Source organism: Aspergillus affinis (assembly GCF_023601865.1).
Source record: "Aspergillus affinis strain CMG 70 chromosome Unknown NODE_181_length_50734_cov_98_545551, whole genome shotgun sequence".
In the NCBI taxonomy this organism is placed as follows: Eukaryota; Fungi; Ascomycota; class Eurotiomycetes; order Eurotiales; family Aspergillaceae; genus Aspergillus; species Aspergillus affinis.
In genome coordinates, this window is record NW_026515962.1 from 10777 (window position 1) to 22860 (window position 12084).

Sequence of the window (12084 nt, forward strand, 5' to 3'; positions counted from 1 at the left end):
AAAAAAGACCAGAAAACCAAGTCGAAGACTTGGTATGCGCATCGCTCTATATAGTAAGCCTTGGTCAGTTCGTCACATACTGTAAGATATTTAAAGGTCATGCGAATCATTCGGTTTATTAATCAGCCTTGGCGGACTCTATACCTAGAACGGTTCACGCGAGCTTATCGATAAGCTCGCGTGAACTGTATCCACACCGCACCGGGAATCGCATCGGTTAGAAGAGATTACTAAGAAACGCCCCCGTAGCATAGAGGAGACGAATATATGGAATAAGACACCTCACAGGGCAAGCTAATCATATCCATGTAGTGCATATACTTGTTTGAAGGGTGAGTTACCATCTGGCCGGGTATACATCTTTGTACCAAGTCGTACGAGCTCGACCGTACCAGGAGAATTAGGCTGCTGTCCGCCTGTTGGCCCAACATTGGCCACCCCACGTCATCGGGTCCACCGGGTCAGGGCTTTCCCGCTTCCCCGCCACGAAAACCGGGCTGAGAGCTGACCGGCCCAACCACATCTGCCGCTGTCTCCTGCGCAGAATGGTTAATGTTTAAATCACTACCGGTTTCCACCTTCTAGGATAGCGGAGAACCGGCAGCTTCGCAATGCTACACGACGAGCCTTTATCTTGCGGGCATATCCGCATTTCCGGGGCTTCCGAACTCCGCACACCCATGATCAACGATGATAGGAATCACCGTAAAGCCTGTCCATCCCCTTCGCGAGAGACCAGGGTGTGCGACGCTCATACATCAGCGTTGGAGGCACTGAACGGCTTGTCATACCAAAAACATGAAGTATCCGGCTCCCGGAGTCCCGACGAGAAGGGTCGTCGTCGGCGTGCTGGTAACGTCCCGACCGACAACTTGGGTTGGAAAGAGAGGATCCGTCACTTTACATGGGCCTTCTTCACGTTGACGATGGCCACGGGGGGGATTGCAAATGTGCTCTATTCTGGTAACTATGCACCGGGAGGAGCGCTGGCCAAGGTGATTAATCTGTTACAGTTCCTTATAGGTTCCGCGGCTTAGAGACCATTGGCATTATATTCTTTCTTGTGAACTTGGTTCTCTATGTTGTGATTTGGTGTCTTCTGCTCACGCGATTCTACCTATATCCCTATACGTTTAAAGCATCATTCCTACATCCGACGGAGTCTTTGTTTGTGCCTGCGTCATTGGTCTCATTTGGAACCATACTGGTCAACATCTCGCAGTACGGACCGGACCATGCCGGCCCTTGGCTGACGACTGCAGTGGGCATCCTGTTCTGGATTGACGCCGCCCTTGCCGTCATCTCTTCTGCGGGGATATATCTGCTCTTGTACATAACCTCGGAGGTCGTTGCCAGGCAAATGCTAATATCTGCACAGATGGTCCACACAAACGTTCACGATTGCCCAGATGACGCCTATCTGGATATTTCCGGCGTATCCTCTGCTGATCATCGGCCCCCATGCAGGCATTCTAAGCTCCTCGCTCGAGCCTGTCCGTGCTCTACGGATCATCATCGGTGGAATCACGATTCAGGGCGTGGGCTTTCTGGTCTCGTTGATGGTGTACTCTGCTTTCATTTATCGCTTGATGTCGCAGAAGTTACCCCGAGAGAATCTTCGGCCGGGAATGTTTGTCTCCGTGGGTCCCAGTGCATTCACGGTATCAGGCATCGTCAATATGGCATCCAACGCGAAACGGTGCTTCCCAAGTGATTTTATGGGGAATGGTGCCTTGGCGGCGGAGGTTGTGAAAGTGGTGGCAAATTTCTCCTGCTTGTGGCTCTGGGGGTGCGTATAATCAAAAGCATGTTGTAGATCCGCGCTTACAGACCATATAGACTAGCCCTTTTCTTCTTCTTTATTGCCACCTTCGCGCATTGGTCCGTGGTCGGGCCGGGGAAGATGGTCTTTTCCATGGGTTGGTATTCATTTGTTTTCCCCAATACAGCCTTGGTGACTGCGACCTTCGCTATTGGCAAAGCCTTCTCATGCAAGGCAATTAATATCGTTGGCTGTGCTATGGTGTTTCCGCTAATTCTGACATGGATCTTTGTGACCTGCATGATGGTTCGCGCGATTGTCATACGCCAAATCCTATGGCCCCAGAAAGGCGAGGATAAGGATGAGGGTGGATTTGACGTGAACCGAGTCAGGTCAGGGTCAGGGCTAAATAGGTCTGCTGGGGAAGTTTGATCGTGCACAGGGTTTATCGAATGTGTCCATGTAGAAAGAGTTACGCTGTTTATAGGTTTACAGGTCCTCAGGTCACCAGCTGTAGGGCACAAAATAGTATAGGTATATGTTATCAAAGAATAAACAATGTAAATACAATAAATCGTACAGAACACTTCCCACCAAAGTGCTGGCATACATTCGTTTAGTCAGTCTTCATTCAGCGCATCTTATATGTTGGGATAATAATTTGGTTAGTCCACTTCAGTTATTTCATGATATTGGCTATTAATAGTTCTTTCTATATCTATGATGCAACGCGGCTTTGCCCGGTATTCCCGATTGCCACGCGGAGCTTGCTATACCGCGCGCGGCGAGAATAATGTCGCAGATAGCAACCTGGAGCTCGGAGAGATGGGTGAGAGAAGGGGGGAGTGGTGTGGGGCCCCAGGGATCTCAAAGAGTGAGGCTACGACTGGGCTGGATGGTGCAAGATGGCCACCATAGGAGGAAAGAATCTGATCTATCGGAATCCGCTATAAGCCCGGATCAAATAAGTTTTAGGTGGCGTAACTGGCTCCAGATTTGCGCTTGGCTCCTCGTCGATCAAAACACTAACCTATATTATATGTTTAAACCACGGTTTGACTATGGATTCATCATTGACAACGGCACTACGCAGGTATTGTGATATATCTACGCCCTGAGCCATGAACAAGGCTGGGAACTATTGCGGAATCGGGAAAGCTTACGGGGGCTGATCTGCAGTCAGTGTGTTCCATTGCCTGCTTCCGAATGCCACGTATTGTTTGTAGGTTGGCCATTGATTTTATTCATTACTATTGGCTCTCCTTTCTAACGCGGTGATTCAAAAACACATACAGGCGGGATGACTTAGATAATCCTTGAAGAGCCAGTTATCTTTCCTAGCTAGGTACACCATCGTGTGTGCGTTCGAACAGATTTGTTGGAACGGTGGAAGGCGGCGCTGAGGGTGGGCGTGAAGGGTTTGTTGTTTTGTGGATCTGTCACCAATGGCAAATGATCGGTCCATTGCGCCCACTCTTGATCGTCAAAGAACACGTTAAGTTGATGGAACAATCACGCGAACTACAGTGTACTCCATCTTTTAGAAATGACCCATAAAAATGTTCCGCCCTCGAAAGCTTCGGTGTCCTATTATAATCCGTCTCGTACTATATATGTTCATGCGTTGTCGCGTTGTAATGGCATATGCTAATTGCATATCACGGTTTCTCTCTGACTACTCGGTCAGATCAGAAATCATAATCTTGGTATAGAATGCTAAACTCTGAGAGCCGGTAGTTTTGGGTGTTAGCGGACCACAGGAGGATTTTGTGATAATATCCCTGTGCACGACTACGCTATTCATAGCTCGCTCGTTCGCAGCTTGATCTCAGCCTCTCAGCGCAAAGTAACATAAGGCAACTTAGCAAAGAACCACAGTATCGGATTGCCTGGGCTATTTCTGGCGGCGCCGCGCGTAATTGCGTAAATTGGCTGTGCCCAGGCAGAGTCCCACTTCAGCCTGTAACCCTGCTTGGATATTATCTGCCAGAAATAGAACAGACCGAAAATGAATAATCTGGACTGCAGAGTACTTTTATACGTAAAAGGCTAACACCTTGTACTCATCCAATTATGGCTCTTGTTTTGAAACGAAACAAAGCAAAGACAGGCACTGCGGGATCTGATGATCTGCCATTCCCCCAGCATTCCGAGGTGGAACGAACAGCCTTGTCGATATTTGGCATGCAATGCTACCTTATTTCAAACGTATCAGTAGTTGCGCCTTAGGCTGAAAGACCCGATGCTTGCTCATTTGCCGCGACAATGAACTATGTTTCGGAATATAATGATTGTTAGGCCTCAACTCGATCTGGTAGGCTTGTTAAACTTGATCTCGAATTCTGGATAGCATTAGCTGTCAACTACAAGTATGCCGCCATTGTCAGTGGTTCTGATTTTTTTCATATTGAATAGGTTAGCAAGTGCATTTACTACGTTCAACACAAACTGCACGCTCCCAGCGGACCATGAAAGGGTCAATTACGTCTCCTCGCCAAACATCCGCGGCACTCTGAGCATCGTTTGGTCCTACCTCTTCACAATCATCGCCTGCACATGGACAGTTCAGCACCCGGATGTCCCTTGGCAACGAAAGCACTACGACGATGGCAAGCTAGGGTGGTGGAAATGGAAATTAGGAAATGCGAAACACTCGACTGCATGGTTTTTGGGGACGATTATTGCACCGGAAATCATTCTTGTCAAACATCTGGCTGATCTTTTGGAAGCGCGGAAACTTGCCAAGGATTTCAACAAATACAAGGGTGAAGGAGGGATTGTATGGACGCAAACCCACTTGCTATTTGCTATCATGGGTGGTTTCGTGATGAGAACGAACGTGCCAAAGGAAAAGATCTCGCATCGAGAAGGCCTCTCAAGCCAGCCTAAGAAAGCAGGTGCTTCCTCGCCACCCTCAGAAAACCCCGAAAATTCTGCCCCAAATGGCGATACCATTGTCGTAGAAGCTGGGCTCCTAGAAAGCGATATCGACAAGCCTCCCCTCGCCAGTACGCCAGGAGCCAAACCTGCAACCATAAGTGTGAAGAAGGAATATCCCCGCCTGTGAGCCCAAAAGAGATCCTGGGTCTTCTGGAAAACAAAGTCCTAACCCAACTGCCTGATGTCGACATAGAGGAAATAGAGGACAAGTCCAAGTCGGACAACTTGATGCGACTGATCGCGGTCTTCCAGATCCTGTGGCTTTGTATTCAGGTCATTGCTCGTGCAGTGGGGGATTTGGCAGTATCCCAACTTGAGATCGCGACCGTCGCATTTTCTCTCTGTGCAGTCATCATGTACGGACTCTCCTGGAACAAGCCAAAAGCAGTTCAAACTCCAATTACCATCCTACAAGTTCCAGACGATGGGAGGGGGCTTGGACTTGGCAGTATTCTAGAACCAGAAAGAACGCCCGGAAAGGATTATGATTCTTCCAGTGAGAACTCCCATCAGAAAACCCCATCCTGGGCGGGTGACTTCTGGGAAAAAATGGAAAGGCACTGGAGGACCTACATAAAAGCCAACAGCGCCGTCGAGGGAGACACCTTCATAAAGTGGATTGCCAAAGGGGTGATTCTGACTGGAATGCTGTTTGGCAGGGTGCATGTTGTCGCCTGGAACAGCTACTTTCCCACCCACACAGAATTGCTCCTGTGGAGAGTCGCAGCCCTCTACTGTACTTGTTTTCCGTTGGGCCTTTTCGTCTTGTTCTGGATTATGGTTATATTTGCTATGCCCTTTATACAAGCTGGGGCAGCAAATGGGACTGATGAAGAGGCGCACACACCATCTCCTAAAAAGACTCTGGGCTTTATAGGTGGATTGATTATGTTATTTATGTTAATAATGGCTTGTATCCTGTTTTTTGTGTTCGCCTTGAGCTATCCTGTCTTTGTTCTTGCAAGGTTATATATCCTGGTGGAGATGTTCAGAACTGTGGCATTTCAGCCAACAGGTGCGTTTATTGGCACTTGGGCTGTGAATATGCCAAACGTCAACTGATCTCAAGTGCCGGATCCGTCTTAAATGCTATACTCATGTCATCTATAATAAACAATTGCTGTACTTTCATAGGCACTGCCCCGCAATTTGAAACCACCCCATAACAGTCAGCAAAAGAGTATAGATAAAAAATTACAACAACTTTGTATTTAAGTTTGTTTAAGGGAGTTTTCCCATAAAAATGAAACAGAACTAATTATAGGGTAATAAGATATTCCTTCTTTATAACGTAACCGGACAACGAAGCGGCGTGACAACGGGCCGGCGCCGGTCCGCCACCACCACCAAAACGCTCGATCTTCATCAACTTAATCAAAGATAAAGCGATTTCAACGCTCGAAAATGCGAAAAAATGCAGTAAAATTAAATAAGACTCTATTTCCTAACTAGGTAAGACTAGAACTTGAACATTTTAAGCGATTATAGCCTTCCTAACCGCAATTACTGCAGCGAGATAGCCAGCGCGTAAAAGGTCCCTAAATAGCTACAGCAGCTCGATTTCTTACCTCTTCAGCGACCTTTTTATTAGCGATTCAACGTCCTACTTCGCCGCTTAAAGTACCTCCTTCTTGAAGATATCAACGTAGGGCCTTTTTATTCACTTTTTTATATCGATCGGCCGTACGAAGCTGTTGAATGTCACGGGTTTGGCAGAGGGTAGGTGCGCTTCTACCCGCCAAGACCGTTTAGTAGGTCTGTTGGACGGTTTACCAACTGAGCTACTAAAAAGACCAGAATACCAAGTCTTCGACTTGGTATGCGCATCGCTCTATATAGTAGGCCTTGATCAGTTCGTAACATTGAATTTCTTATTAAAGAAGCGTAGAATTCTATAGAGCGATTTTAGCCGCTTTATATACCTTTTCGTAGGCTTATTCTATAAGAAATAATAATAAGCCTAATTCTTATAGAGCTTAAATCTATTCACGTTAATAATTTAATTAATAGAGATTCATAGACGTTTTTCCGAGATAAAACGAATAATTTAAAAGGTTTAAATACATAAAGAATAATAAGCAATCTAGCCTAAAAGGCAGTTAGAAGAGACATAACTTTTGAACCATGGAAATAACAGAAAACTCTGCATAATCCTCGGGGATCGGTAGTTACCAATACCGATATCCGGAATAGGAAGGTCTCCTATGTGACTAGCGGTCACATACGGTTGACAGTATCTTTCAATTATGCCTATCGAGTTGTGTACTTCAATAGGGATGCTTCTTGTGCTAATATTTATAGTCCTTGCATAGGTCTTGAATTCTTTGCTTACGAAGTTCTTTCCGGCGTCATGTGTAATCAAATCTGGAGGGCCTAGATAGGTATCAATCCAGCACATTTGCAGCATATCCCAGGTGTCTTTAGCGCTAACGGAATGGATTAGTACGCTGTAGCCCTATTGGGGTTTAAATAGAGCCTCACCCTTGCCATGTAAGCCAGTTGACAAGATCGTACGAGGCGTAGTTCTTGAAACCCTGATCTGGATCGACGGCGTCGAAGTTCGCCAGGGGATGTGGAAAAGACTTTGTATTGCTCCAAGGTATAGTAAACATCAAATGTACCGGAACGCTGAGCGCTTGAGCACAGTGAACGTGTGCAAAGCTCGGTGGGTTAGCGATGATAGCATCGGCCACGAATGGATGACCTGTTACCATATCCGGCTCTATACATGAGCTCCAGCAACCATCGGGCATCTCTCGAATCATGACGCGCTTGCGACGGATCTCGCCAGCTCGAAAACTCTCCATGTTAGGGATGAGCCCCGGAGTCTTGACCATGTATGCCATCAGCTCTCTTGGGTCGCCTCCAATTGGGTAGAACTCCAATCCCGGTTCCCTGACGAAATCTTCGAACATGTTGTGTGTAGCCAGACGCACGCGATGTCCGTATCGCATAAGTTCATTTCCGAGGGCAATGAAAGGTTGAACGTCACCCCGACTTCCCACAACTTGGATTACAATGTTCAACTTGACGACCCAACCTTTTGCATTTTCCCTACTTGGTTCTAGATATTCCGACATGTGATCGAGCCTAACGGTGGTAGCATCGGCATCCTGCTCAGAATATTCAGGCGGTGGTGTAGTAGGAACTCTTAGGAAAGGACCAGTATAGAGCTTCAAGAGCCCTCGTACGAACTTTGAGTCCCAGTCGATATCAACGCGGCCAGTATCTAGTTGCCGCAGGTCATAAATCAATAAATCGAACGACAAAACCTGCATCAACATACCTATAGCGAAAGAAAACGGTGAAAAACCAAAAGAAGAAAGAAAGAGTAAATGTACCATTCAGATTGATGCCACTCTTACCCGCTGTCGGGGGATGGGCAGGTGCCTCCATGATAGGCTCACCAGGTAGCTCGAAAACATCTCCGGAATAACCATTGCCAGACATATTCGCGAGAATTTTGTAGATGAGATGAAATAAAAGGCGCAAGAAGATCAATAAAGATGACCGAGCAAAGGAATATTCAGATTGCAAGCATTTGGAAATGATGTTTGACCATTGACCATTGATTACGACATTGAACTTTCTTCAACTTCCAATAAACGAATACGACCCGCTTCTTTTTTTGTTTGGTTGAAGTTCAGGCTAATCTTAAGCTTAAAACGGAATGTGGGGCGTATTCGTACACGTCCAACCCATGGTTATCCTCGACCAATTGCGAGGCTTTTGGAACAAGTAACGAGCCTAGGCATCTTGGAAAGGGTGCTGCTTTATAATTATCTTGGGACCCACAGTCACTGGCTACCAAAAGGGGTACAGGAATAAAATCGCGCTTTTTAATTAATAGTTCACTCATTGTTATATCCACATAGTAAGTTGCGGTGACAGTCTCCTGAATATTGGTAGCTTAGTACGAGCGAAACTGCTGGTTTATACGTCATGTAGGTAATTGCGAGTGGTCAGTGGCGTAATAGTAACGTTGGTCTGTAGCAGAACGCGGTATACGAACAAGAACATTCCATATTCACCTCGTTGTAGTGGCGAATGGGTTCGCTTGTAGAAATCCAGGGAGATCATACGCTTTCGGCTCCGGCTGAGACGGCTCTTGCACTGCCGCGCTTCTTCAACTATATACCTTGGCATGCATTAACTAGTCTTTAAGACAGCTGGTTCCTCGAATCAGAGGGCAAGCTCGTTTACTATAGAACTGTCGTGTTCGTACTTTGCTCGAGCACCGCAGTAGGGATCAGCCTTCGATGTGTCCATGGTATTATGTTACTGCCTGGTCATCAAGTTTCTCAGCTATAAAGCGCTTGGATCTGCCGAGACTGTCTTTAAGATTCACACACAGTCAAGCACTAAAGAGACGGAGAACACATCGTCAACCAGAACCATGAAGAACTTTGCCGGAACACTCATCACCGCGCTCCTCGCCGCTGCCGAAGGAGTCTACGCGTTCCCTAGCACCGGAACTACCTCGCTGAGGAAGGAGGCATCTAAGAAGGACATTCTCATCGGGTCTGGAGCGATCAATCCGACCTACCTCAATGATACTGAGTTCGCGGCCGTCCTTGCCAACCAGTTCAACAGTCTCTCTCCCGAAAATGAGATGAAATGGTCGTTCATCAACCCAGCCAAAGGGCACTATAACTGGGATACCATCGACCACCTCGTCAACTTTGCGGAAGACAACAACATGGTGGTCAAGGGACACGGGCTTATCTCGAGCTGCTGTAACCCTGACTACCTGCTCAACATCACGGACCCCACAGCGTTTCGTGCTGCAATGAAGTCTCACTTTGAGGTGATCATGCACCGGTACCGTGGCAAGATGGATCGGTGGGATGTCGTCACCGAAGCCCTCAAAACGCAGGGTGGCGGCCTGAATAACAACACCTTCTCCAAGGTACTCGGACCCGGCTACATCGAGGATGCCTTCCGCATCGCCCGAGCAGCAGACCCAGGCGCCAAGCTGTTTATCAACGAAGGTCTTGTTGAGGCACTCCCCGGCAAGCGTCAGGAACTCTACGACCTGATCTCCAGTCTCGTGGCGCACGGCGTTCCGATCGACGGAGTTGCCCTGCAGCTGCACATCACACCCCCCGGATCAGCCCCGAGACCGGGCGTCATCACGGAGATGGTCAACTCGTACAAAGCGCTCGGACTGGAAGTGGCCATTGCTGAAATGGATGTCCACACACTCGACGACGCACTCGAAACCGATACATACGGTGCCGTCATCACCGAGGCTCTCAACGCAGGAATCACCGACATCAGCTTCTGGGGCTTCACGGATAAGCACGCCTACACCTGGGTGCCGGGCGCAAAGCCATTGATGTTCGACCAGTGCTATAAGCCCAAGCGTGAGTTCTACGCCACTCACGCTGCCCTAACGAACTTCGTCAGCATTCCCTAGGGAGCTCGAGCACCATCAAGTGATCAGAGATTGCGCTTTAAAAAACTGCGCTCAGATCCCTCAAGAGTTTGAGTGTTACAGGGTTTGTGATAAATCAGATGTTGGATCACTGTAGTTAGGACCTTGACACTTATCGGTCAGAAGGAGGGCTTTAAGGGACTACACACATAGCATATCTAGCTTTCTCTTCGGGATTCAGACTTGTCGACAACTGCACTATACGTCTGCTTCTAAATTATATTTCTATATTTCCTCGCCTCTTACCTTGCCTAGTTGATAGGTCAATCTATACTACATTACGATCATAATATTAGCCGTATTTATATAAAGAAAAGCTCAGTATGCTTAATCAAAAGGACGTGCTGTTCCGAGTATGCCACCGCCAACTGCTTCAGTCGTAGCTTATCTACCCCGTGCCTTGTGTTTCTCTAATCTCTCCTGAAACCTCTCGAACCGAATCTTGCACGCCAAAGGGAGCTTTGGTCTTTAGGTCATATCTTATATAGGAAATATTCGCTTTCGGTCACCGTTAGATGGGCCATTATAATTTGGTGCGGTGGAAGCACCGTGGCTGTTTCATCCTGAGCTATATGCCAAGGAAAGATTGCGGAAGCACCACGCATACATTGATTGTATTGCTGAGATGTCGTCTTCCGTTTTGGTTAATCAGAATGATTTTCATAACCCTTGATAAGAGGTGGTTGAGTTGATCGTACGTTCGAAAAACACTGAGAAAAATTTTCAAGATCCATCAGGATGGTTGAACGTTCTAAAAGATCTTTCTTCACGGGGGAAGATAGAAATTTATAGGATAATTGCTTTAAGGCCCAATGGCTATTTATGCAGGAGTCTTGTCGACTCCATGAGAAGTGTTTGACGTCATGACTCCGATCACAGCGTGTTCTCAATTTACATGAGTCATCGAAAATGAACAACCAAGCAAATTGGTATAGAATAAAGAAAAGAAGAAATCTTCCGTTGAGTAAGAGGCTGTGCAGGAAAGAAGGAAGGAGGGATGAATGGATGATTTGTCCTGGAATGAGGGAACGGAGGGAAAGGGGCTACAAACCGTACTACGGGGGACGATAATTGTGACCTCCTGAAGGTGCGGAGGAACGTTCCCAGGTATCCTGCAAGCATTCCTGCCTGAGGCAAAGCCCCAGGCAGTATATAGAGCCCCTGGATCCTCCCTCATAGAGAGCCTTTCCTCCCTATGGGAAAATTCCTTGACTACGAGTCATAAACAAACTTGTCTTTTACTAAGCTCCTTTGTAGACTGTCACAATACATACCTATCTTCAGGGTTTTGTGCCTTACAAATCACGAAGATGAGCCGCCTCCTATGGAAACCCTCGGAGCCGTGCAGAAGAGATAAATACGATCATTAAAATTGCATTGCTAGTGTGACGAACTGACCAAGAACCACTATATAGAGCGATGCGCGTACCAAGTCGTTGACTTGGTATTCTGGCCTTTTTAGTAGCTTAGTCGGTAACCGTCCTACAGACCTACTGAACGGTCTTGGCGGGTAGAAGCACCTACATGATATCGAAATGTGTATGGTATTGATGACACTTTGTTGTGCTTATTGAAATATATCAAGAAGTTAACGCTACGAATACCTGTTTTTCGCCTTTTTCCAGATAGCAGAAATAGGTAAATTCTTTTCATTCCTACTTGACACTATACAGAACGGTCGAATGTATACTATAAAATAACACTAACTACTCCATTCAAAGCTACCTTCCTCTTATCCAGACCTCGCCCATTCGATATCGACATGTCGCAAGATAACTGCGTGGCTCTCTTAGAATTGGTAAAACCGAAAGATAATACTCCGCTCATAGTCAAGCATAATAGAGGTTAAAAAAATGAGATACCTAGCCCAGGGCAATAATCAGACAGATCCAAAGTCTGTTTACTGTTCACCTCGTAACATTCCTTCTCTGAAGATGGAATCTTC

General features: G+C 46.8%; 3 protein-coding genes across 3 annotated transcripts; 2 read left to right on the forward strand and 1 right to left on the reverse strand.

Annotated features, from left to right (window-relative positions):
- Window positions 1–611: 611 nt before the first annotated feature.
- Window positions 612–5764, forward strand: KD926_003427 (putative C4-dicarboxylate transporter/malic acid transport protein; the record flags this gene model as incomplete). The annotated part of the gene is made up of 6 exons (XM_053094774.1): window positions 612–963; window positions 1014–1329; window positions 1379–1789; window positions 1840–2160; window positions 4178–4770; window positions 4896–5764. The coding sequence occupies 6 exons, from the start codon at window positions 612–614 to the stop codon at window positions 5762–5764; spliced, it is 2862 nt and encodes a 953-aa protein (XP_052950480.1).
- A 1415-nt stretch (window positions 5765–7179) lies between these two features.
- KD926_003428 (glycosyltransferase) lies at window positions 7180–8152 on the reverse strand (the record flags this gene model as incomplete). Its single annotated transcript, XM_053094775.1, has 2 exons — window positions 7180–7988; window positions 8044–8152. 2 exons carry the CDS (start codon window positions 8150–8152, stop codon window positions 7180–7182), a joined length of 918 nt encoding a protein of 305 aa, XP_052950481.1.
- Window positions 8153–9098: 946 nt separating this feature from the next.
- On the forward strand, window positions 9099–10121 carry KD926_003429 (endo-1,4-beta-xylanase; the record flags this gene model as incomplete). Its single annotated transcript, XM_053094776.1, has 1 exon — window positions 9099–10121. One exon carries the CDS (start codon window positions 9099–9101, stop codon window positions 10119–10121), a length of 1023 nt encoding a protein of 340 aa, XP_052950482.1.
- Window positions 10122–12084: the final 1963 nt, after the last annotated feature.